Genomic DNA, 26,523 nt, shown 5'->3' on the forward strand with positions numbered 1-26,523 from the left:
CCCCCTCTCTTTTCCCACTTCTGGACAGATAGAGAACTTTTCAATGCATTGTCATAAATCATTTTGCGGCAGGAAACAAGTTTTGGACTCACTCTGGCCACGCCCACACGTAGAACAGTGCCTGCTGTCACATGCCACATGCCACATGCCATTGTGTGTGTGTGGCAAACACACAGAGAGACGCAGAGAGCGAAGAGGGGAAGAGAATGTCAAAGTTGAGGCAGGAATCGCCATGCCCCCATGCACCCATTCCCTTTTCTTATTCCACTTGTGATTCAGCTTCGTCCACTTCTATTCTATTTCGTTTTGTACCTGAGAAAAGCCTTTGGCTTTCTTAGGATTTTCCCCTCCTTTTTCTCCTGTTTTTCCATGGCTCTTTTCTTTGGGTTTTCCTCCTGTTTTTTGCCTGTCGCTTGACTGTGCATTCGGGACTTCAGAGTGGGGGTCTTGAGTGGGGACAAAACGGCTTGCAGGAATGTCCACTTCCACACATCACGTATACGCCGCATTGTCCAGCACTACACATGCCTCTTGCTGCTCCTCCTCCTCCCACCCTGGTGCTGGCCTTACCTTAATATATCTGCTTATTTTTAGACTTGATTTTCCCTTGGATTTTCTCAACATTTTCCATAGTTTTCCGCCCCCTTGTTAGGTTGGGGTGTAAAATTTCCAGCACTCAATGTGTTAACAGCTGCTGTTTCCATTCGATGAGATGATAAAAGAGTGTGGCATGTGTGGCATAAGGCATGTTGCAAATGGCTTTCCTCGTTCCTCGTTGTTTGGGGCAACATGAGATTTTGATGTTGCTGCAGTGACCCCAAGCACTCTGCCCCAGCCCCAGCCCCCACCCTCACATCGACAGCTGCTGTTCTGCTTTTCAATTTGTAACTTGAGCAAAAAACAAGACATTTTTGTCTAATAAAGGGGCCGAAAAGTCGAAGTTTTCTTGGGGGCACAACCCAGGCCGAAAGCCAGGATACAAAATGGATCATTTTGGTGGAAGGGAGTTTCATATTTTTCTATAGAATTTTACAGCATCTTTAAGTCCTAGATTTTCCATTTTTCTCATTTTTTGATAACTTTTTGAATCGCTGTTGTTTTTTCTATGGAATACCCACTGAAATTTCATGGGAAATATTGAATTTTTTTGATGATTTACTGCCTCCCGGTTTATAAATTATTTTTTGGGAAGAAATTTGCTCAAAAATTAGGAGATTTCTAACTGAAATAAAAGCGGAAATTCCCTCTGGGAAGGGAAGACCTTCTGAAGGAAGCTCCTTGTCCTTTCCATAGCCCCTCCCCACCCCCTCCAAAATCTCACAGTAAGTAGCTTATAAGTCAAGTATTTTTAAATTTATAAAATATTTTTAAACTTTTTTTGATACAAACTGAAAGCTAAAAAGTAAAAAAAAAATCTCTGTACACTCTCTGGGAATTCCCGTGGGTGGGAGCACGGAGAGAGGGAGAACAAGAAAATTTTAAAGGAATTAAAAAAAAATTAGTTGCAGGAATTTCCCTACCAATATTCATTATATTTTCATAAAGTTGATATTTCTTGGATAATCTTGGATATTTTCTAGGGTAATCCATCGTTTAGAAGCACTTTAATCAGCCAGCTAATTGCTTGCTCCTCCAGGATATGGGGGAAATCCTTTTTGTTGTTGTTGTTGTTTTTTCTGTTTCTGTAGCTATTCGTTTTGATTATTTCAACCTGATATCCCCCCCCTCCCCCGGAGCGCCCCCTTGCCAGACACTCATTAAGCAGCCATTTCTCAATTTCTCAGTCTCCCTTTAACACCTCTCTCTGTCTCTGTCTCTGCTCTCCTCTGGCCTGCCCTGCCTTCTGTTCTCTGCTCTGAACAGAACATAAAAATGTCTGGCACTTCCTTTTAGCTGCCGCTGCTCGATGTCCTGATTACTGGCCAACTGCTTCCGTTTTTAATATTTATAATCCACTGTAATTAAGACGAGAAGCGAGAGAGAAACACCAAGAGAGAGAGGGAGGAGCACACGAAAAACGAGAAGCAAACAAAAAAAAAATGTAGCATTAATTACCAGGAAAGCTCTTTACGGGTCCTTTGCCAGGAAAGGAAAATGAGAAAGGGGAAAACTGCATGAATATAAATGCGTATCACTTGAAAAATGTATAATTAGCGGAGCAGTTAATAACTTTTCTTCCCTTTTGTTTGGTTTTTTTTTGCGAATTCTCACGCACTGCAGGAACGCGACGGAAGGCAGGAAGGAAGCAACGAAAGAGGTTCTCCCCACCGCACGCACTAATTAAATATAAAGTGGAGAAAGCAGCGGGGAAGGGCGCGGGGGGATGAAGAGGGATGAGTTGAAGAGGTCGCAGTTCCTGCGCGGCAACCGTTCCATAAATTATAAAAGCCAAAAAGTATTTTTAGTTGGCCCCAAACGCAAGGCGACCGCAAAAGGCAGAGGGAAAATGCGGGAAAATTCGGAAAATTCACTCTGGTCTGGTCTGGTGACAAAGACCAGAGCCAGACGCCGAAAAATGCGTTACGGATTGAGGATTTAGGTATCCAAGGAGGGAGGCCCCTCCCATGTTCCTGCCTTCCACTTGGCCCCAACTGTACTTTTCTTTGGCGCTATTTCGTTGACTAATTTGTGGTTTTTCCTTTTTGCTTGTGCTTGAAATTGGCTTTATTATTGTAATTAACTTTGTTTGCTCTCCCACTCTCCCTCCATCTCTCCCTCTCTCTGTCTCCTTCTCTCCCTCTCTCTGGAGTCTCTGGCAAAGATCTGGCTTGTGTTAAATTTCGAAAATTAGCTACATAAAGTCCTCAAATAAATGTCAATCGATGTGAGATTCGAAACCCTAGGCTAATCGCATTCAATCATTTAAATAATCGAATGAATCCCAGCAATTAAATAAATATTAAACATATTTCCCTCTGCTGACGGATCGAAGCATATGTGGAATATTTTCCTTTCATTCTATCGAATCAATTCTGTTTCTGTTTTCCCCCCCTCCTCTGCTTCCCGTCCCGTGTCTCGTGTCCCCGTGTCTCTCTGTTTCCGTTTCCGTTTGTGTGGCTGCCACGTGGCTGACATGTTAAAAGCCTAAATAATTGCCAACCATTTTATTTATTCATTTTATTTAAACGTTTTTTTTATTCATCTCAAATTTTCAACAGCAGACAAAAAAAAAGGAGAAATAAATATAAAAATAGAACGTAAGGAAAGCAGTTTAATGTGCTGGGATTTTTGGGTAGGTTTCCGCACTTTTATTAGAGGGTAGAAAAATGTGGAGTACCCTGTGGAAAAGGGGATGTCCGTCCTTGGGTTTCACGGGCCCAAAAAAAGGGTGAAAAATTCTTCAAAATTAAGTGAAAGTATCATTAAAAGATCAATAGATCTCTATGCTATGCTGACTGCACGCGCGTCCTGCAGCAGTGCCGCTTGCCCCTTCACCAAAAATTGTCCTCAGCAACAGATAAAATAAACACTAGAGACACATAGCCCCATCTGTTGCGCTGATGATCGGTATTTATGCGGCATTGAATCGTCAGTAAATGGTAAAAGGTCCTATGGTCGATCTCTATAAAAATTGGTTATCGATTTGTATCGGTTTTTGTGCGATATTGTATCGAAAGATCAGCAAAGTTAATATAGCCATGTCCAATGATCGATATGCATTCAAATTGGTTATCGATTTGTATCGACTTTTGTTTGGTATTGAAAATATGTATCGATAACTATAGATTTTGATAATTTTTTCCAGTGTTATTACCGAATTATCGATATATCATCTAAAGAATTTCTCTTAGTGTATCCTAAAGGTCTAAGCCTCCTCCAAAAGCCCTTAAAGTTTCTCTCTCTCTTTCGCTTTCCTCGTGACATTTGCACGCTTGATTTACTTTTCCTTCTTTTGTTTGTGTCTGCATGGATGGGTTTTTCTTTGAAAATACTATACTAAATATCGTATGCAAATCCAAATTACGTTTTGGGGCACAACAAACGCTACGGAAAGAGAGAGGGAGAGCCCTTGAATTATTGTCGACTAAGTGGCTCCCGTGGCTCGTTTTGGTGGTCATTAAAATGAATCATTTACGGTGAAAGGTACAAACGAATAAAGAGCAGAAACCAAAAGTTTTCGTACAGATTAATGAAAGGGAATGGCCTGGGGTGGGGATTGTGATTGGGGTTGGGGAAATGTAATCAAAGTTTTGGGTCTTAAATTTCCAACTGGAAGCGGACTTCCAGAGAAGTTTATAATCCCTCTTTGTGGATTTTTATTTATATTTTTTTAGGATTTCTACACCTCTTTCCTGTGGAGATATCTGTGAATTCGTAGCCCCCCTTACTCGTATTTTTGCACATCTCGAATCGCATTGAAATCATGATGACACTGTATTTTTCCATTTCAATTGTTTATAAATGTTTATCGCACTGCCTGAAGTCTTGGGTTTCTTTTGTTCTGGAAGAGACTCTGGAAGAGCATCGTCTCTTCCGCTCTATCTCGCACGCTCCTTCTGGATGAGACGTCTTCTGTTCTGTCAGTGTCTCCCCGGAGTTCGGTGCGTGAACATCGTGTGAGTGTGTGTGCTTGTGAAACAGGAATTGTAATCCCTATCCATAACGATGAATCCATTTCCATCTGAGGACAAGAACAACAACAGGATGAGGAGCAGGAGCAGCAGCAACAACAGCAACAGCAGCTTTACGGGCGACATTCAACGTTTTCCGTGGCAACATTGGGATTTCAATTTGCATATCGGAGGCGCTGGTGCTGCTGCCGCCGATTTTGGAGTTGCAACAACATCCCGCAGTGCCTCCGATGATTCAGCAGGTGATTTCGCAGCAGGTGGAGTGGCAGCCAGAAATCAGCGGGAGCAGCAGCTACTATTTCCATACCCATTGCCATTGCCATCCTCCACTCTGTGGCAGCAACAGCAGCAGCAGCAGCGCTACCATGGCCTGCCGAACGTTCTGCAGCGGCAACCATCTCCTGCTGCAACGATTGGCGGCGGACATTATGTGAGTTATTTGCTAATTGCCAACAAAACTGAAAAACAGGAGAAAACAGTGAAAAGTTTTCACTCTGGTGCCGCACTGCCACTGCCAGTGACGTGACTGAGGCGTGGCGTGGCGTGGCATGGCATGGCATGGCATGGCATGGCATGGCGGCAACAACATGTCACACCATGCAACATGACAGCCAACAACAGAGGCAGACAAAACCACACACACACACACACACACACACACACGCACACAAGGAGGTGGGGCGGGGGTGTAAAGGAGAAGGTTCTGTGGAGTGCCCTGAAAGGAAGAGAGAGGGAGAGCGCTAGCTGTGGTCTCCCCCGAAACAGAAAGAGACAGACAGATGGACACAGAGACGGAGTGCATTTCGGTTTACATTTCCAAATGAGTGTTAAACACTCTGTTTAGTTGGGACTGAGATTCCCTCACGTGATTCGTTTCGGCCATTCATTCCATTGCAAATGAATGAATAATGCGGGTATTTGTTTGGCGGATGCCAGTTTTAAGGGAAGTTTTTTGGAATAGGAATAGGATTTGATTAGCATTTGTAAGGAATTAAATAGAACACGGAATTTGAAAGGAATTCATACACAGCATACACAGAAAATACGCGGCCCTCGGGGGCCGAACCTTCGAGAGTCCCTTTACGTACCGCACTTGATGTCTTTCTCACTCACTCTTCATTTGATTTGAAGATCTGCCGAAGAGAGAGAGCGAGAAAGCAATCGCTGGCTTTTTGCTGTTGCTTTGCTTTTTGCCCTGCCAATATTCAGCAGCCGACAGATCGACAGACAAAAACCCATGTAAAATGCAACAAAAGCTTTGCACAGTTTTGCGAAGGCGACGGCGACGGGCGGCAGCGTAGGTAAAACTGAGAGAGCGCGCCATCGCGAGAGAGCGACTCGTGCATAAGACCTGACGGGCAGAACGAGATAGCGAGATCGTAGGCTCTCGGGTTTTTCTGTAGAATATTTCGTTCGTGAGCCTGCATGTCCGTGCCGGCATTGCCCACCCCCCCGCTCTTCGCATCTTCTTTCTTGATATTTATTTGTTTGCCGATTCTTATCAGCAGTGGAGATCGCTGGCACTCGCTTTTTTGGTTGACTTTTGCGTGGTGCCGGGGTGTGGCTGAGGCTGTAATTTCAAGAGTAAGAGCAAATCGTTTCCATATGTATTTCGATCTCCCTCTAAGCTGCCTCCACAAATTTGACTCTAACGAGAGATTTTCCTATGACATCTGTACCCATCGGTGGCACCTTCTGTAAGTATTCGTATTGCTGTTCCCCCCAATTGGTTTCCATTGTAATTTCGGGCAAAAAAAAGAAATGAAGAAAATGTTCATTGTTATTGACAAACAAGCGACATTGTGGGGGCTTTGATTGTCATCCTGTGTGGCTCCTGCAGCACACGAGACCGAAACCTGGAGGCCACACCTCAACTCTCGTCTGTTCTGTTCTCTCTGCTGTTCGGTTACGGATCTGTTTTTCACCGCATCTCAGGCACTGCCCAGGGGGGGAGCACTTCACTCGTGTTCTACACTCCATTCCACGCTCGATTCCCCAACCCCCTTTTTGGCCTGCCTGCTGGATGGGATGGCTGGCTGGCTGTCGGGCTGTCTCTGTGGCTTTTTCCGTCTTCGTGCGCTTTGGACGTGTTGGGACACCACTTAATTTCCGGCAATGCGAGTCACGTACGCTCCATCCTGCCTTTATGTGCAATGACATTTTCATTTTGTACACACAGGCATGCACACACACACACACACACACACACACAGGCAGAGCGGGGCACACAGACACCGAAGGGGTGCAGACATGTTACAACAAATGGCAAACACTCTTTTTGGCCTTGCAACACACCGTGTCTCTGTTTCTGTTGCTGTTGCTGTTGTCAACTCATTTTGTTGCAATTTGCAGTCGAAACAAAAAGGAAAAAGAGGAGACAGAAACGAAAAAAAAAAAACCCAGAAGAAAACTCTAGAGGGAAACTCCGTTGCAGGAAACTCCAGAGGGAAAACTCTATAGAAGAAAATGGAAGTCGTGAAACTCGATTATTTTTAATTAAAACAACATTTGGAGAGGCGACCGAGAGGCCTCTGCGAAAAACTAAAAGAAAATACTGTTCAAAGAAGTCTCAGCCAAAAATAAAGAAAGACAGAAAGTAAGAAAGAAAGAAAGAAAGAACTTGTGCGGTCAAGAAGCGGAGCTTAGAAGAGGCTTTCCCTTTGGCTGGTGGCTTAATTAAGGCAACGGTGGAAAATCTAGAGCAGAAGCAGGGTTTTCCAGAGACAGCCAGACCATGCCTCGATGAATCCTTTGGCGGCAAAGGAAGCAGAGCCTGTGCACAACGCCCCCTCGTATCATAATCGACGACGTCTCCACCCCCCCGAACAAAAATATCAAATTTTTGTGGTTTGTTTTTAGATAAGGAAAGGGGACTCCGACTCCGACTCCCCCATTTGTTTGCTTTTTCTCCTTTGATTTGTTTGCTTTAAGCGGAAACCATTTGTTTAGACTGGTTTTTGGTTTTTTTTTTTTTATATTCGAAGTGAAATAAAATCCAACAACAAACGTGCACGGAATTCTAAGGAAAAGAAAACCCTGAGAAAGTATCAGCTTACATTGTGGTGAAGGAAAATATTTATATTTTTAGAGCAGATAAATTAAATATAGAAAGAAATCTCTGGGAAAACTCACACTCTCTTGAGGGAGTGAGAATTTGCATGAAATGTCTGGGAAAAACTGGGAAATATAAGATAATTTTCAAAGGAATTTCCATGTAATTTTCCACATTTTCCCACACACACACACACACATACACAAGGTTTTCCTGAGTTCCCTTGAAAAACAGTAGCAAAAAAAAAATGTAATTAAATTTTGTGTTACCCCAAAAGGGGGATGGGGGGACACATGTTACGGATCTAATCTGCCACAGGCCGAGGACTCCCCTTTGGACATGTCCTTGTGCTTTGAATGTTGAGCTTTCCGCCCCCCCTCTTCCCCCCTCTCTGACTGACAGAGACAGAGTGCGAGAGCAAGCGCGCTAGACAAAAGCTGGGGCGAATAAAGAAAATCTGCAGCTGGTGTCCATTTTCTTCCATGGGAAAAAGCGAAGATTTATTGGAGGATTACCCCTCGAAACAGGAAACAGGAGACGGGAGACGGGAGACAGGAGCTGCTGCTCCTCCTTAAGCCGCTTAAAGATTTTCCAATTCCCAAAGACAAAATGAAATAAGAAATAATTAATTTTTATATTCCAATCCCCCCCCCGCCCCCCGTGCCCACCCCTTTGTTGTTCCTTTCAATTGTTAATTCGCTGGAAAAATGGTATAAACTTTAATTTACTTTTATAATTTGTTTTTGTTTTTGTGTGTGTGTGTTTTAATTGTTTTTGCGCTGTAAAATTTCATTGCCTACTTTTTGGCTGCCCGCGCACTCGCCAAATGGCATTAAAAATTCAATAAAAATACTCACTAAATATAAATGCAACAGCAGAAGTGGCAGCAACAGCGGCAGCAACAGCAGCAGCAGCAGCCGTGGAGAGCGTTAAAAATTTTCATTAAAACTAAAATTGCAATTTCGGTAAAGCGTGAGAGGGGGAGAGTGAGGCAGGGAGAATGTTTTCGGGGGAGAGCGAATTTATGATGCTTACGTGACCGCTGAAAACCGGGGGAGGGAAGAGGGGGAGACTGGGTGACTGTGGCAGGGGCAGGGGCAAGGGCTCTTAAATGATGGCTTAAATGAGTCGTGCCTGGCCCCGTTGGCCAGTGGCATAAGTTGGGCCAGAGAACTATCCGCCTCTACCCTTTTTCCCTCTACCTCTTCCTCTCTCTCTGTGCAGTGCTGGGGGGGCGGCTGGGGGGGTGGCTGTTGCATTTGAATTTATTAACAAAAGTTGGCCCACGTCCACGAGGCACAGAGTCACGAGGCATGCAGCAGGCATTCAGCAACAAATGAAAATGAAATGTAATTTTATATTTGAGCCTAAAATAAATAACAGTTGCACAGAGGAAAAGCACCAAAAACCGGAGGGAAATTAAATGCAAAAAAAAAAGAGAATAGAAAATAGGAGGCCTCGAAATGAGGAGAATCGAAATGAACTTCGAAGCAACTTAGAACTGATGAGATTTCATATTTATTTTCTAATGAATATATTAGGCCTTGGGCTGTGGGGTTCATTGGGGCCTCGCCCCCAAAGGAAAGAATATTTGGCCATGATTTTTGTTGGATTTCAGTGCTGAAAGAGACTTTTCTGACATCTGCTCGGATCAGCAGATTGTCCTTCCATCGTCCATCGTGCGGTGTCTCTGGTAAGCCGTGCCTCATCCTATTGCATCCTGCGTTGAGTCCACCCTCCATTCATGTGTACCAAGCATAGGGGCCATAAAGTCGAGAGGCTTTAGGATCCATCACCAATCAAGGGCCGCCGGACGACAGATGCTTCAGCTTCTCTTCACTGCCGCAGAGTCCATGTGGCATGCATCGGGGAGGCGTTACATGGAGCACTGCTCTGCTCTGTGAGGATCTTCGAGAGGATTGGTCCCTGCTGCTCCAACAGGATTGATTCTGCTGTGCCTTTAAGGACCGTTTTTCGGGATTTCCTCAAATAAATATATATATATATGGGAAAAACTAAAACTAAATCAAGCCATCCGCGATACCGGACAAAAACTATACACATAAATAAGGCCCGCAGAAGGAAAAGCCATCTGTTTTCCAAGTTTTCCTTTTCCATGCCACCGCCGCCTGCTACGAAATCACTTAGTGGAAAAGTTTCATTCTTTGGCTTTTCCACCAAAAAAAAAAAAATTCTTGTTGTTGTTTTGACGGCTGGTGCGAGCCCCCCCACCCCACCGCACCAAAAAAAAAAGCGTTAAAGGCTTAGACACCCCGTTCCCTACGGCCAGGAGTTCCCCTTGTAGCCCCCCTTTGGCACCCCTCTTTTAGCCCCTTTTGAGCCCCCTTTTGAGCCCCCTTTTGAGCCCCCTTTGAGCCCCCCTTTTTAGCCCCCTTGTTCCTTCCATTTGATGGCTGAAAATGTAATTTTGTCGTAAATGTCATTTTTTATGTTGCTTTCTGTTTCGCTTTGGAAAAGCAAGAAAAATGTCTTCAAATCAAAGGCAGGCGCAGGCCTCCTCCCCCTTTTTTTTTGGGCAGGCGTCATTTGAACTCTTTCTTTTTCGTTTTGTTTTGTTTGTTATTGGATTTTCCTTTTCGTTTCGTTACATTTAATGAAAATTTGTTGGCAAACGTTGGGGAAAGGCGTGGAAAATTTTAAATTGATTATTGCACAGGCGGTGGGAGCGGAGTCCTTGCTGTGCGTTTGCCCCATCGCCGCATGACGCTGGCTCGCTTTTCGGGGGATCCCCCTCCCTCTCCCTCTCTCGCTCTCTCTCTCTCTCCCTCTCTCTCTCTGTCTGGTTCATGTTATTCGAAGGAACAGGAACAGGAACAGTGCGGGTAATATATTATCGTTTATGATGTTAACATAAAACTTGCACGCCCCGAAAGAGTAGAGGGATGGGGGGAGGCAGTACCTGGTACTCTGGCACATCCACTTTTATGCCTCGCTTGCTACGTGCTCATAAAATAAACGCCCCAAGATGGATTGCAGCCCTGCCCTGCCCTCCCCGGCACCCTCCCCATTTATCCATCTATCGGAACATCCATCCATCCACCGAAATGGTAATCCTGTATCCAGGAAAAGCAAGACCTAATGGCATTTGTAGGACATTCTGATTCTGCTATTTTATAGCACCCCCCCCCCCCCCCCCCTTTCCCCTGTGGAAAAGTCTTACTTCTTTATGGCCCGGTCTCCTGGTCTCCTGTGTTTTGTGAAAATGAATTATGTCCTTGGATTATTTTTTGGAGTTTTACTCCGTTTTTTTTTGGGTTAATTTTGTGGAAAGTTGTAGCTTAATCAGCATATGATTGTTGCACACACAGGGGGCTTTTTATGGAGGTTCAAGGAGTAGAAAGGATCCAGGAATTATGGCGTTTATTTGGGAGATTGATGGACAGAGATTTTATTGGGAAATAAATATAGAAAACCCAAGAAATTTCTTTAAAAAATAATCGAAAATAAATCATAAATCGCCATAAAATTTGCATCAAAAAACTCGTGAAATATTATTCAAAAAATTGTGGCTTTAATCTCTTCTACAATCTGGTAATAATATTCAAATCCCCAACTCTAATTTCTTTTTGAACTTCCGTTTCAATTTGGAAAATGTTTATTTGAAAATTTCACCCACAAAAAAAAAAAAAAAGAAACAAAAAATTTTGTTTTGTTTTTCATTTGCATGGCTATGAATATTTATGTACGGTCCCACCCCGCCCGCCCCCCGATCCCGCCTTAAATAAAATAATGAAAAAAAAAAAAAAACTGAAAATCCGAGTGCTTTCCCTTTTTTTTTTCGGTTTGTTGTCCACGAAAGTCATAGAAAAATATGCAAAATATGCACACACATGCACACATGCACACCTACATAGGCAATGCACTCACACAGATGCGCATATAGATGCACATGTGTCCCCCCCACCACCCCACCGTTTGCCTCATTTTCATTTTTAGCCATTCCACTTTTTCTTGTGCAAACGCCTATTTTCAGATACCAAAAAAAAAGGAAAAACCCTTAAGCGCTTTTACTCCATGAATTTTGCATGCAACGCCGCTGCAGGGGAAGAAAACGGGACTTTGGAGGATTTCGGTAAGGGATCCTTAGGGGGGTGTTGGGGGGTGGATACAGGACAATGGGAAAAATTAAATTTACCGCCGCATAGAATTAAAATAGGCAAAAGTACGAGAGAGGGGGGGGGGATGGGGGAGGTGTGGGTGGTACAAAAAACTGAAGGAAAATCCTTTTGTTTTCCGCTCTTGCGCCCACCAAAGTACCCCCCCATTCCCTGCCTCTCCCTGCGATTCCTCGCTCCCTTCGCCGGCGAGTCCTTTTTCCCCAAACGGGGTCTCGCTGTGCCGTCGGTTTTAATTATGGAAAAAGTTTTTGCTTTATTTAGTTTAAACAATAAGTGGTTGGAAAATATGAATTATACAAAGAGAAAGACTCCAACCACCCCCACCCCCAACCCCCACCCCCTTTCTCTGTCTGTATTTGCATCTGTGTATCTGTGTGTCTGTGTGTGTTTGCTGGATGCCTATCTGTCTGAGTGTGTGTGCAAACATTTCTTAAGGAAAATGCAAATATTTTGTTGTTGTTTTTTCGCATGCATTTTCCTTGCACCTGGCCACCCGTCCCCGCCCCCACCCACACCCCCCACTCCATTGCAGAGCGGCTTTGCATGACAAGTGAATCGTGGCAGAGGCAGCGGCTGCGGCAGCGGCTGCGGCAGAGTCCCAGTTTGTTTTCCTTTCTTTCTTTGCTTTTGCATCTGGCGTCTGCCTTTCGGCATCTGCAGAATTTTCCAACATTTTTGCGACTAGTTTTTGCATTAAGTAATTTGAAATGATTTTCTCTTGCGGAAACCCTCAGAATTTATTTTACATTTATTTATATTTATTCTTTATTTATCTGTATAAAAACGCTTCTTCCATGAACATCAGCTACATTCTGCTCAAGATATCGATATCTCTATCGATTATTGTATCGATTTTTGGTTTAAAATATAATTTTGTATTATTTTTGTACTTTAAAATACATTTAATGATCCGATTAAAATGCTCGAACAATCTTTAAGGTATCCAAAAAGATAGCAGCCATCCCCCCGCTTCCTGCTGCTACCCCCTACCCCCCGTAAATTATAACCGCTCACGTATTTCACATTCCATGCCACCCCGACACCCCGACACCACTCGCACGACAAGTCAAAATCGAAATTTGCGCATAAATTTTCCAAAAAAACAAAAAAAAAATTACAATAAAAATGACAAGGACCCGCCACGAAAGCCCATCGAACGAACGAGCAGAAGCAACAACAACAACAACAACAAGCCACCGCTAATCACAAAACGTTTATCAGGCCCCCCCCTCCCCCCCAGAAAATGGAGACCCTCCTGGGAATGGAAGGAAATTCCAGGGGCAAAAACGACACTGGCAGCGGCAGCAGCAGCACCTCCTTTCCTGTCGCCTGTCGGCTGTCGCTTCTCCCACCTGTCACTTGGTAATAAATTATTATCATTAATATTTTGCGCTTGATTTTGCTGCCAGACTAAGCAGGAAACAGGACCCCGCCCAGACGCCAGACGGCAGACGGAGGACGGCAGTGAGCTATGGCCTATCGCAGGATATCGGAAACGAAACGTTATATGCATAAAAATGTGAGAAAATACTCGCTGCTGCTCGGTATTGGGGTGTCGATGGGGATAGAGGCTAATAGAATACAGAACAAAAGCGTCAACGAAAATGTTCCGAGAAGCGGCGAAAATTACTAGGGGGGGCGGGGTAAACCTCCTCATAGCTTGGGTGGACTCCCCTGGCTTTTTGGGGCTACCTTTTTCCACCCTCTCTCCCTCAGTGGCATCTCTTGCCACCAACTGTCTCCCACCACCCACTTTTCTGATTAGTACGAGGGGTACGTGGGGTATATTGTGTGTCGGGAAAAACTACTGGATGGGCGGGTTGAAGGATATGGAAATTTAGCTTAAAATATTAAACAATTTAGGTTATCGATTATTAACCGGAATTTATCGCAAATATATCGATAATTCTGTCTGTTTACGGTATATTTTCGATAGATTATCGAATAAATATTAATAAAATTCCCATATTATCTAGCTATTATCCAAAAATGGTTCCAACCCGATAGATAATATTTGATCGATAATTATCGCAACGGCAATTACAATTTATCGATAAATTATGGATGTTATTGGTTATCTTTTAGATGAACGATCCAAGAAATAATTTATATCGATAGCCATCGCTACTTTTTATGACTAAACTATCGATATTATTCGATTATTGCACCAGCAAAATCATACGACATTCTCTCTGAATTACTGGGTATCTTCTAGTCCTTCTCCTATCCTTCTCTACCGCTCTCTCTCTCTCTCTCTCTCTTATCTCTCCCCCTTCTTTCCCCATTCCCCCGCTTGTGTTTTTGGGGCTTGTGCGTGAGCCGCAAAAACTTTAGAAACACCCTCGCAAGTGCACGCGATAATGGCTCCCAATTTGGTAATTAATCACGTCCTCGTACTCGTACTCGTCGTCCTGCAGCACACACGATCCGCAGCTGGTCATTGGAGAAGGTAGGCAGGCAGGCAGGCAGGCTGGAAGGCAGGACAGGGCAGGGCAGGGCAGAGAAAGGAAACAGGAAGCCCAGGAGTTTGGATGGGGAGAGCGCGCGAGGTGCTTCATATTTTTCTCCATTTTCCATTAGTGCTCTACGGTTTCCTTATTGTATTATTTTTGGGGCTCGTTTTATATAGATTTTTGGCAGCCAGACGACGCCTCGTTGCAGCCCAGTCACTGCTCGAAATTAAGCGAATTTGAACGAACGATAAAATAATTACCTTTATGAGTATTTTTGGCGGAGAGAGAGAGAGAGAGAGTGGGTCACGTTGGTGCTGGGGATTGGGGCTGCACGAGGCCTTGGGGCCTCGAATGTGCCAAACGTGTCTAATTTAGCGGCTTAAATTTATAGCATTTGTGCGCTTAAAATGTTTGGCTATTCCCTTTTACGACCCTACGCCCAGCACCGCCCAGAAAACATCCTGGAGCACAGGAAAGGAGGCGAGCGTGAGGGGACTTCCATCCCAAATAAATGGCGAATGTGATGTGTAATGGATTTGAAGTTAACTTTTAAGGGAAATCTATGTGATGTGGCAGTGTGGCAGCAATTTGTACGACAGCTGTTGAGGAAAAAAAATAAGATCCCAACGGAAGAGGAGGCACCGAAGGTTGGGCAAAGATTAAGGCAAAGAAGGCAGGCTGTACAGGCACCTCCTCTTTAAGATCTGGTAGCTGCCACATTTCATATTTCGTGACTCTTCAAACTAAAGGACATTCCCCCCTGAGGTTCGTGCCTTAAACTCCATTCTAACTCCTTCTCTAGCATTTCACGTGCCACTCCACGTCCACATCCACATCCACATCCATTTGCACTCTCTCGTATGTCGTTTGGGGCAGAGACCATTATTACTCGTTCTCTGCCATTTAACTGCCAAATTACAGACCTTTTCCACATCCCTGACACTCTTGTGGTGTACCTGTGTCCCCCTCCCCCCTGCCACAACCACATTCGAATTGCGTGCACACAAAAATTAACTGGGGAAAACTGGAAAATGTGAGAGACCCCGAGACCCCGACGGGGGTGCCAAAAAGAAAACCAAACGAAAATCAAATATTTGCCATATTTTGCAATTGGAAAATCAACGACAGCACGCAAGGCTCTCTCTCTCTCTCTCTCTCTCTCTGTCTCACGTATCCTTAGAGAAACCCGAACGAAAGGACCTTCCTTGCAACACTTCAATCCTGGCCGAAAATAAAATGGCGGCGTTCTGTTGTTTCCGGTTTTTCGTGTTGATGTTTTTTGTTTTTGTTTCGAGAATTCCCGAAAAAAAAAAAACAAATCGTCAAATTTTTCACCTTGTAAAATTCAGTGGAATACATTTTTATATGCGATGGAATGCGGAATGCAAGTCTCGGGGGTGCGAGGGCCTTATTTGTGTTTATGGCAAGTGACCCCAAAGACAGGCCCCTGCCAAAACCAAAAAAAAAGAGAAGAAATTGTCAAGAGAAAAGAGAAATGGCCCAAAGGCACCACAATCGGAGCCGGCATTGGCAGCAAATGCATTTGCAATGCAAAACTGGAGCACACACAGGAAGCGACGAGGCGCAGCAAGGACACGGCACACGGCGTTTTTGGGGGGGTGGGGGGGCACGGAGCCGTCGAGCGACTGTTGCATCTGTCCAACGCCCACCGCTCACATGTGCCCGCCGTTGCCGTTGGGTTGTTGTTTCCTTCCTTTCCATCTTTTTTTTTTTTTGGGAAATTCTCATGTGTAGGGGAGGAAAAATTATTTATATCATGGGGGGGCTATGTTTCTATAAAAAGGATACCCTGTAGAGGCAAAGGACACTCTTTGCAGATGCGCACGATCGGGGAGAGATGTTGGTGGGGGGGAAAGCTCTTTGGGAGAACTGTTATACTCTCTGTAATCAACCTACAAGAAGTCCACTCAATATTGCACTCCCAAAAATGGCTCAGTCCTTACTAATTGTTATAAAACGACTTGTGAAACTCTTATATTCTACTATAGATTTAAATTTTTAATTTGGACTGTTTGGGACAACGTTTAAACTGTTATACAATGACTTTATAGTGTTGTAGTGACGGAAGGACAACAACTAAAGATCCATTGTTATACTCTTATACAAAATGTTATGTTAACTGTTATACACTGTACAGTGACGAAATATTAATGCAATCACTCTCAAACTTTTAAACTGATATAGATTTGTAGATGGAAACGACTTTTAGCTCCTAGAAGCAAAAAACTGTTATACATTTGTATATCCCAACTGTTATACAGTTGTATATGGGTATATTTTTGTATAAAAACTGTTTTAAGCTTGTGTATACCAGCTGTTATACGCTTCTAATTTTTTGTGTAGCAACTGGTATACTGTTATAAACTTTATAAGCTTCTAGTCATACTAGTTCCTACAATAAATGGGAACTGTTATACATTTTCTTTTCCCTATTAAAAAACACTGAAAATTGTTATACTGTTATACTACCCGAACAAGTGCCATATATCGATTGTCTTGAGAACTATACCTCATCAAAAACAAAAGAGTATCTCCCACGTCGACCCCCCCCCCCCCCATGCTTCCGCTTGTGCCGTTCGGTTTTTGTTTTTGTTTTTGTGACGAATGCGCACCTGGCACTCAATAAAACACAAAATCTCCATAAACCCACAATTTTCCGACTCTACAGCTGGGCTCGTGAGCGTGTGTGTGTGTGTGTGTGTGTGCGAGTGTAATTCATATGCAGATGTGTCCTCTATGAATGTGTGAGTGTGTGTGCGTGTGTGAGAGTTAGAACGGATGTCATGGCGGTTTTTTCCAGCGGTAAGCAAAGCTTTACGGCATGGCCGCAGCTGCTGCCTGCCGCACGGTTGCCGCTGCGGTTGGTTTTTGTATTTACGACAAAAACAGAAAAATAGCAAAATAGAAAAATAGTAAAACAGTAAAACAGAAGATGAGAAAAACAGTAAAAACAGTAAAAACATAGACTATATTATTTATGTTTGAACCACTCGCCCACTAGCCCCTTACTTACCATCACCCCACCACTCTTCTCTCTCTCCTCTCTCTCTCTCTTCCCGCAGGGGAGCTCGTCCAGTGCCGCTGCCGCTGCCGCCGCCGCTGCCGCATCGTCAACACAGCAGCGCAGCGCATTCCCAGGCGCACCGCTAACCGCCTCAGCCGTTGCACTTAAAGGCTCCTTGCCACAGCGTCCACCGGCCATGACGAGCCCAGCCGCTGCTGCTGCCGGCGCTGCTTTAGCCGCCGGCGCCCCCTATCGCGGCGCCACCAGCTGGACCCCGCAGGGCTATGCCCCGGCCGCTGCCGCCGCCGCCGCTGCCGTGGCCCAGCAGGCCGCCTATCGCTATACGGCGCCGCTCCCCCAGCCGGCCTATGCCGCCTATACGCCGCACACGGCCACCACACCGGCCACAACCACGGTGAGTACTCGTTTTTGAGGGGTGTGTGGGGCGGGGCGGGGCGGGTGGGTCAATCCGGGGAACTAATCTCTGCGGAAATCGGTTTAGAATGAAAATCTCTACAGAAATTAGCATTCGAAATTGCATGGAAAAGCGTTTTTAAGTAGTATTTTAAAATTGTATATTACAGATTACTGATTACAGATTACAGTGTTGTCAAGTGCCGTTTTTGGAGGGCGGGGGAGGCACTTGACAGCCGCCTGATTATACCCATGTTTAAGGTACTCGTTTATAGACTGTTTTTTTTAGCTTAAATATTTCAGGGAGTGCCATTGATGAAAGCTTTCTCTTCAGTGTTGGTAAATGCTCTTTAAAAAGCTACCAAATGCAGAAATGCAGACGAAAAATATAAATATACAGCCTCTTAATCATAAATAAACCTTGTTTCAGATGGAATCATCCAGGCAGTGTTTGAAATCTACCTTTTCAGTGTTGGTAAAGCCCTTGAAATGTTGTAAAATGTGAGATTTTGTGAAAATATTTATTGTGTAACCAAATTTCAGTTGAGTGTTTCCAAACGTAGGTATCTAGTGTTGGTAAATGCTCGTTGGCTTAACCTCAAACCCCAACCTGAGGCACATTTCCATCTTGTATCTTATCAGCCGAGAAATTGCTGCATATTAATTCGCATTATCCCAAATATCAAAGCATTCTCTCTGTTTCCAATAAAAGAGCCCTCCCCCACCCTTTGGGTCCCCGCCCCCTCCCGTCTGGTTCTGATGAATTTTCTTCAATTCCTGTGTAATGGTCCGCATAATCGAAAATTTATGTGCGTCCATCAGCACAAAAGCAAAGCAAAATGGAATTCAAGTGTTTTTACACTTCCAAGAACTACCACTACCTCTATTAACTGGTCCCATTCCCCATTGTCTTCCCCCCCACCCCTAGCCCCTACCCCTTCTCCCGTTTCCTGTTCTCCCCCAAGTCCCTTCCCTTTCCATTTCCTTTTCCTTTCCAACTTATTGATTGTCAAGTGTGGAGTTCCTCAGTTTGACAAGAGACAAGAGACAGCAGAGAGTCGTCCAGTCAGGCAGGAAGGGGGTGATGGGTGGGGAGGGGAGGGAGCACGGACTGGCTATCATTTATTGAAAATTGCTCAAGCAGCAATTTATTTATGACCCTCTCACTGTTGGATCGTTTTTGGGAGAGTACTGAGGCCTGAATTTTCCCCCTTTCCGGCCCTTCCTGCCCTTCCTGCACTGCCTACCCTTCTGTGCGATTATCCTGCCGTGCAGCAGGCGTTTCCCTATGCCTGTGTGGGTAGCACCTCTATGTCTCTGTAGGCCCCATTCGCATGCCTCATCAACAGTGACAGTTTTGTTGCTTGCATTAATTTGCCTGGGCTTCGTTCTGATTTGTGTCAAAGCCAGGCAGCCAGGCTCCACTCTACAAACAACACAAAGAATGGTGTGGGGGGAGGGTGGGGTGGGGGAGTGAGCTCCTCAAGCTCCTGAATCCTCTCGATTCCTCCTGTATCAAGTGCAAGAGTGGCCCTGGCCCAAGTCCAATTCCCAGAAATCTTTTTCAGGCAATCAATTAGTCTGTTTGTGGTTTTTCACACTCGGACATTCATCAAAGTCAGCCGAAGGGGGGGAGGGGTCGGGGGGGGTCATTTTCAATTTGGAAATTCGCAGACAACAGGACAGCCAGGAAGCCAGCCAGGGAGGCAGCCAGTGCCCGTGCCTGTGCCCGTACGAGTGGCATCATTAATAACGAACAATTAAGAATATCGTGGGATACGAGAGTTGACAACAAGTCAGGCAGGACCCTCGACTCGACCCTCGATGCTGTTTCCATCCAACTTAATCAGCATTATCTGCTTCTGACTCATTTCCCCAGGATTCGCCCCAAACACAAACACAAAGCCAGAGACAGAGCCAGAGCCGTAGCCGGAGACGAGGCCAGGGCTCAAAAGTTCATTGCTGCTCAAATGTAATCTCCTCTCCCCCCCAATCCCCGCCCCCTCTTGCCCGCCCACGCGGTATCGGCAGGCATCATCATGACGAATGATGTTCGCTGGTTTTTGACAAATTTACCAACCACCAACCAACAGCAGTCCCCCCGCCCCCCCCCCCCCCTTCCCTCAGAGGACTGTGGGGTGGGGGAGGGGAGCCATCTCTCTTTTTGGTTGGAAATTTTCAATTTGATTTACAAATGATTTTCAATTCGATGGCAAGCTGTCTATCTGTCTAAGGTCTAAGGAAAATTCTTGGCGAACAACTGCTTGTACTCCGCCGTATCCAACCCCTTTTTGTGTGTGTGAGGGGGGGGGGCTGTGCCTGGGAGGCAAACAACAAAAAAACAACTTCTAATAAATGCGCCGAAAAAGTGCTGAAAATAAACGAGCAAATAAATAACCAGTCAGAGAATACATATTTCCCCGCAACCCCCTCACTCCCCCTCACTTCGCCCCCCCCTCAGGTGGTGGCGTGGCGTGGAAAACCTCTTGTCGATTTTCGTCTTTGCATTTTCTTTTCGTTGTATTTTTCGGTGGGGTCTCATGCCCTGCGGGTCTCGCGTCGTTTGGCTGTGGCTCCGGCTTTTCGCTTACCTCTCTCTTACTTTTATTTCTATTTGTCTGGTGTGCCTTTTCCTTTCCCACTATCATCAGCCCAGCCGCCATTCATTCATTCATTCATTCATTCAACGTCGTCCGTGTCCGTGTCCGTGTCCGCGTCCTCCGAATGGCAGTTAAATAATCCAAAAAGGAAATGTATTTTTTTGTGGGCGTCATCGTCCATCGTATCCTGTGCCTGTGCCACCGCTGTTGCCTCTGCCTCTGCCACCGCTGCTGCCCCCTCTGCCTCCTCTGCTCCTCTGATGTCCAGTTTCAGTTCCAGTTCGATGGCCATTAAAGCTGCATGCGAATGTTGCTCATAAATATAAAGTGCGGCTACTTATTTCGTGTTTTCCTTCTCTCCTTTCTCGAATTTTTATGAAAGGTTTTCCTTCCTTCGCTGTCGTCGTCGTCGTCGCTGTCGTCGTCTGGCCCAAGGGGTCATAGATTATCGCTTTTGATTTGAGTGTCGTTAGCCCCACGGCTATGGCTACGGCGGCATTTGCTTTCTGTTTTCCCCCAAAAAATGGCACCACTTGATGGCTGCCTGGATGGTTGGTGGGTTGGACACAAAAACCAACAAAAAACCGACCTAAACAAAACTGAAATTTGTTTTAATTATAATTAGTTTTTGTTTTGTCGGGCCCTGTTTTTGCTGCTTTGCTTTGCCTTTTTGTTGTGTCTTTGGATTTGGATTTTGGTGCTTGACAAAACTTTTGTGTGGCATCCACTGGCAAAAAAAAAGTTTCAAGATAAAGTGGTTTTTTCTTTCCAAAGATCAGGTGATTTTCTCCTGAAATTAGTGCCTTCAGGGGTAGGGCAGGGGGAGAGGGAAACGGAGACGGAGAGCGAGTAATTATCTTTGGTAGATTTTCTTTAGGCGATGTCTCTATTGCTAGAAAAATGCAAAGAAAATTCCTCGACCCGCCGAAAAGTATGCTACGACTTTTTGAGGAACCATCAAAATGGTGCACTGCTTCAATGGACTGCCGAAAAGTATGCTACGAAAGTTGTATTTTCAACTTTTTAACAAATTTCGAGGATTTTGCATTTTACAGATGGTATATATATAATTTCAGGGTGAACTTTTACCCTCAAGAGAGAGCCCAAGAAAAATCCAACCATTTTCTTCATTAGCATTGCTGCAGCTACAAATTTATCTTAGAGATACACTGATATTCTCGTATATCATCGTTTCAATCGTTTCATATTCCGAACAAAATCCAATTCCAATTGTCTTTGGGCGATGCTCAAGCGAATCCAAGACCAAGTCCAAGTCCAAGTCCAAGTGGACTTTCTCTTGAGTGGAAATGCGTTTGGAAGATGCCTGAGTACACAAGAGATTATATAATCATCCATTGAAGCAGGCCAGCGCAGATGTCCTTAGAGAAATAGGATTTGATGAGGAGGAGAAGGAAAAGGACGGAAAGGAGGTGGGGCAAAGTCGGTGAAGAAGACAACATTATTTCAATCGTTATGCCGAACGCCCAAGCCCCCACCCCCCAGCCAGCCCCCTCCCAAACAAGGAGCTGCAATTTTCTTCATTGCAATTCAATGTTCAAGTTACATTTCCGTTTTGAGGACGACAAGTCCTCAGTCTCCCTCTCTCTCCATCTCTCCTTCTCCCTTGGTTCCAGTCTCTTGGGCAGGACCTCGCCCCCAGCTTCGCCTGCATCTCCCCCCCTCCACTGGATAGTTTTGCAATAACTATAAACAGTTAGTTTAATTTTCAACAAGTTTATGTATATTCAGGCCCAAGAGGGCGCACACTTGAGAGCATTTTGCCGTTGCGTTTTCCTTCCTGCTCGTTCTGTTCCTATCCTTTCAACTTGTTGAATTTGAATTGTATTTCGTTGAGCAAAAGAAAAGCTGAAGCGGAAAACCTACAGTGTGGAAGGGGGGGGATAGAGTGTGTGGAATGGATGATAGAAACGCATAAATGTAAATGTTATTCTTGTGCATTTTATTCCGTTTTAAATTTTAATTATTTTTAGCTGCCAGAAGCAGCAGCAGCAGCAAGTTCTCTCTCTCTCCCTGTCTCTGTCTCTGTTTCGTATCTCATGAGAAAATTGAATTTGTGGGGTGGGTTTCGGGGGTGGGGTTGGGGGTTGGGGGCTGGGCAAGACAGTTGGACGTTTGCTTGGGCACTTAAGTTTCAAAAGCAATTATTGTTGAAATATTATTTACATATTCCATGGCTATCCCTTACCATTCCGCTCCCTCTCTCTCTCTCTCTCTCTGTCTCTCCCTTTATCGCCATGAAATCCTCACGGGTCGTATGAGTGTTATGCAAATGTTTCGCCTGCTAAATGCAACATAATGTGGCCTCAACTCCTCCTTCCTATTTGGAATGCAAAGGCTTCTGCTGGCAATAAAGGATTTCTTTTCTTTTCGAAATTTGTACAAGCTTAAAGTTGAGTGATTTTGCTGTTGCCTGGAATATAAATACAGTTTGATTTCCTGATCAAGTTGCTTTTCTTTTTCTTGCTAGAAATATTTCTTTGCAATTTTGAATCCCAAAGCAGGCAGTCGAAAGTCAAAGGAATAAATATAGAAATAAATCCAAGTTTCGAGAAGAAATCAAAAGAAATTACCGCAACGGTGCCATAGAAAAAGCCAAGCAGTGAGCAAAGCCAAGCAGTCGAAAACAGTGCAAGCCCTAAATGCACTAAGCAGTTCGAAAGCAGTTCGGAAGCAGTTTCCCGGCGACACTCGAAAGCTGTCTGCTGCAATTGGAAGTAGCGGTAATTGAAATCAATTGAAAGCAGTCGACATTGTAAGTCCTTGCAAAAGAAAGGGTGAGCGCAGTGGGTGGGAGAGGGGGCGGGACCCTCTGTACAGGGGATCTCCGAATGGCCCTGATTTTTTCTGCAAAAATTAATATTTAAATACCCCAAATCGATGCCAGCAGTAAATTTTAAACACTTTTTTAATCAAAACCTCTTTCCAGTCAATTGCGCATTGAATTCGTGTTTTTTTGTGTTGCACTTTGAACTTTTTGGCACGCATAAAAACAAACATTTCCTTAACATTTTTCACGGTCTTGTGTACAACTATTTGTTGGTGCGTTGTTTGCCGGAGCATTATTTAAATTTTTGTCGGTTTTTTCAGCTGTAATTTTTATATGAGCTTTTATTTGTTTGTTGTTTGTTTTGTTTTTTTTTTGTACTCTTTTGAGCGTGCGACCGCACTATAAATTCCACAACTGGCACAACGGACACACATAAATCAACAAACAAGCTCAATCAAAATTCCAGTTGGCCAGCAAAGGGTTAAGTCAACAGAGTGGCAGCGAGAGAGAGAGAGAGAGAGAGGGAGAGGGGTAGTGGCTGATGGAATCAATAAAAACAGATTAAACTTTATTTGCCCCAAAAGGACCAGGAAAAAATGCAGTGCTTAAAGGGGGGGGTCAGAGAGGGAGGATGGAAAAAGCAGCAGCTGAAAAAGCAATGCAGGTTGATAAAGAAAGAAAGAGGTGGTGAGATGGGGGGGGGGGGGGAGAGGGGGCTGCTGGATTAATTAAAAGTGTTGAGCTGGCAAAAGTGCAGAAAGGCAAATATTGGCCAAAGTAAGAGGGGGCAAAGAGAGCGAGAGAGAGAGAGCGAGCGAGCAGTGTACGGAATGAGGGTGCCCTGGGGAAAATAACGGGACATAAAGCGATTAACTCAATAAAGCGTAAGCGTTAAAACAAAAGTGACAAAGTGCAGAGAGAGCGGACCACGGCAGGACACGACCCGCCCGACCCCACACGAACGAGCGGACAATGCAAATAAACAGGCGAACAGCAGTGCGAACAGAGAGCACAAAGGATCACACGCAGACAGAGAGAGAGAGGGAGAGAAAGAGAGAACTTAAATGGCAGACGACCAAAAACATGCGGCTTTGACCCTGCTCGGAATATATTGGTACAAGCCAAAGAACAGCAAACAAAAGCGTCACCCCCCCTCCCCGCCACTGGCAGTAGTTTTATCCGACCATGGGGATACCCCTTGTAAGTAGATCTATACTCGGGAATAAAGTCGTAAATAGGCCCCCTGCGCACTCTCTTTGCTGGTGCATCGACCCTCGGCTCACTCGCTCTCGCTCTCTTCTGTGGTGTTTAACAGAGAAACGGTCATACCTTTTGCCAGCCTCCCGCCTGCCGGAGGATGCAACACAAATTATATTTATCTTGGGCTCGTAAAATGCTTCTTAAAGCTTAAAACTGTCTCTCTCTCCGTGGCGGCAACAAATTGGTGCAGCTGCCACAACATCTGGCCGGGTCTGTCCTGCGGCTAATGCAATGAGGCAGGCAGGAGGCGGCTGGCGCTGTTCCTCTCTACCAAATTATGAAATTTAACTGCAAATGACAGCCCAATGCTGCTGTTGCTGCTGCCGCACGTGCCACGCATCCTGACATTTGGCAGCGGCCCACAAAAGCTGGGCATCCGCTCATCGTCACTGACACTTGACATTTTGCAGCAGAGGCCCACGCTCGCTCTCCCAGTCTCCATTTCTCTGTCGCTTTTTGCGTGTGGGTGGAAGTTCAAAGTGCAGACCCGACTCTGGGGTAATATTTCAATAAAAACAAAAAACACAAAAAAGTGGGCGTGGGCGAGGAAAAAGAGTGAAAAAGATTGAAATGAAATCCACCGCCAGCGCAGTTGTGGAGGCGGATGCCGATGCCGATGCAGGACATGGAAACGAAGGGCGCACTTCCTTCCACGCCTACATCTGACCCCAAAAAATGCTTAGCCCAGCAGCAGCAGCCCCACCCACCAGCCCCCCCCCCCCCCCCAGACCCCCTTCATATTCATCCATCGCCTTCCCGGTCCGCCGCCGCCGCCGCCGTCGTTCAGTTTGGTGTGTAATATTATCCACTTGGGTCTTCCTGTTGCTGCAGCACTGCTTCCTGCCTCTTGCCTCTTGCCTCTTGCGTCCTGCCTGCAGCCTCTTCCTCTGCCTTGTCGATTGTTCTCGCCTCCAAGTTGTTGTCGTCATCGTCCTTGTTGTTGTTGTTGTTGTCGTTGTTGCCTCAGATGGTTGCACTTTGTGGGGCAATAAATTGGATTGCAAATGCATTCGAGTGGCGAGCGAGCGAGCGGCTCTTTTGTGGCGCCAAACGTGGGTGTACGACCAGCACAAATGGATCGATAACAGTTTATTCCGCAGTTTTGTCTTGTTATTTATCGAAATATAATTATTTTTAATCAAAATTTCAACAAAAAAAAACATCGTTTAATCATTATATTAATTTTCAATTTTTCATGACAAACAGATGGCTAATAAAAGCGAAATAAAGGATTGATTTCATACAGCAAATAGACAAAGGCGTAGAAACTTTATCAATTTATCGATTTTAAATCGATTTTTCTTATAATTGTTGGATTTGAATGGTGGAAAACTGTTCAAACTGTTTATTGGGCATAAATAATAATTCGATAAATAATCGACAATTTTCGATTATTCTCAAAAAAATTATTATATTTAAAGCAATGAGATTTTTATTTCCAAAGTTAATCGAGTTTCGATTAATTAACGTTTTTTCTTTAAAAAATTTATTAAAACTAAAAAAGTTGCTTTACCTAAAATAAACGTGTTTCGACTAATAATCGAAATGCGGACAGTTATCGATAAATATCGAAGCCAAAACAAATAATTCCACCTTCAGTTGAATATTTTTCTCCTTTACAACAAAATTATCGCCCTCTCTGTTGGGTTTTTTTCGTTGGAGCTAATCTTTCTAAGACCCCAAAGTTTATCCCCCTGACACCCACCATTTGGGGCATCCCTTTTTTTACTGTTATTGGATGTGGCAAATCCAATATTGTTACGCCGTTGTTTTTGCTCTTTCGCACCAACTTTAATCGAATGCCATGCAACGAGAGAGGGTCCATCCCGTCCCCCGTCCCCCGTTTCGCCCCCCCGTGCCACCATCCTATCTTCCTTTCTTCCTTCCTTCCTTTTGCTGCTGCTGGCTGGCTGGCTGGCTGGCTGCTGTTGCTCCTTCTGCCGGCCGTTGCCTGTTATAAATTGTCTGAAAGTCGCTTTACAAGGTTTTCGTATCATATTTTATTATTACGCGGTTTTCGCGCCCTTTCCGGGCCATCCCCCCCCCACCCCGCGCCATCCGATAGCCGGACGTATACCCTCATGCTCGGACTTTACCTCCCGTCCAACTCTTGGATTTTTCCGCGAGAGTTTCCCCTCTCGGACTCACGGACATCGATGCATTGCGTTAATTTTTGTTTTTATACCGCAACGAAAGCGGTGCAGAGGGGATCAGAGGAGTA

At 44.8% G+C, this 26,523-nt stretch overlaps 1 protein-coding gene across 16 annotated transcripts in view; it reads left to right on the forward strand.

Annotated features, from left to right (window-relative positions):
- The window catches only part of LOC108151727 (protein alan shepard), a 158,625-nt gene that overhangs the window by 65,343 nt on the left and 66,759 nt on the right, over nucleotides 1-26,523 (forward strand). For 14 of the 16 annotated variants that reach the window (XM_017280516.2, XM_017280509.2, XM_017280517.2 and 11 more), the window contains one exon: nucleotides 17,299-17,655. The exons of the other annotated variants lie outside the window; for them this stretch is intronic. In XM_017280516.2, the coding sequence (XP_017136005.2) occupies nucleotides 17,299-17,655 (357 nt within the window). Of the gene's footprint in view, nucleotides 1-17,298; nucleotides 17,656-26,523 lie in introns of those variants that run through there. 16 annotated transcript variants of the gene reach the window in all.

This window comes from Drosophila miranda, chromosome XR (assembly GCF_003369915.1).
Source record: "Drosophila miranda strain MSH22 chromosome XR, D.miranda_PacBio2.1, whole genome shotgun sequence".
NCBI lineage: Eukaryota > Metazoa > Arthropoda > Insecta > Diptera > Drosophilidae > Drosophila > Drosophila miranda.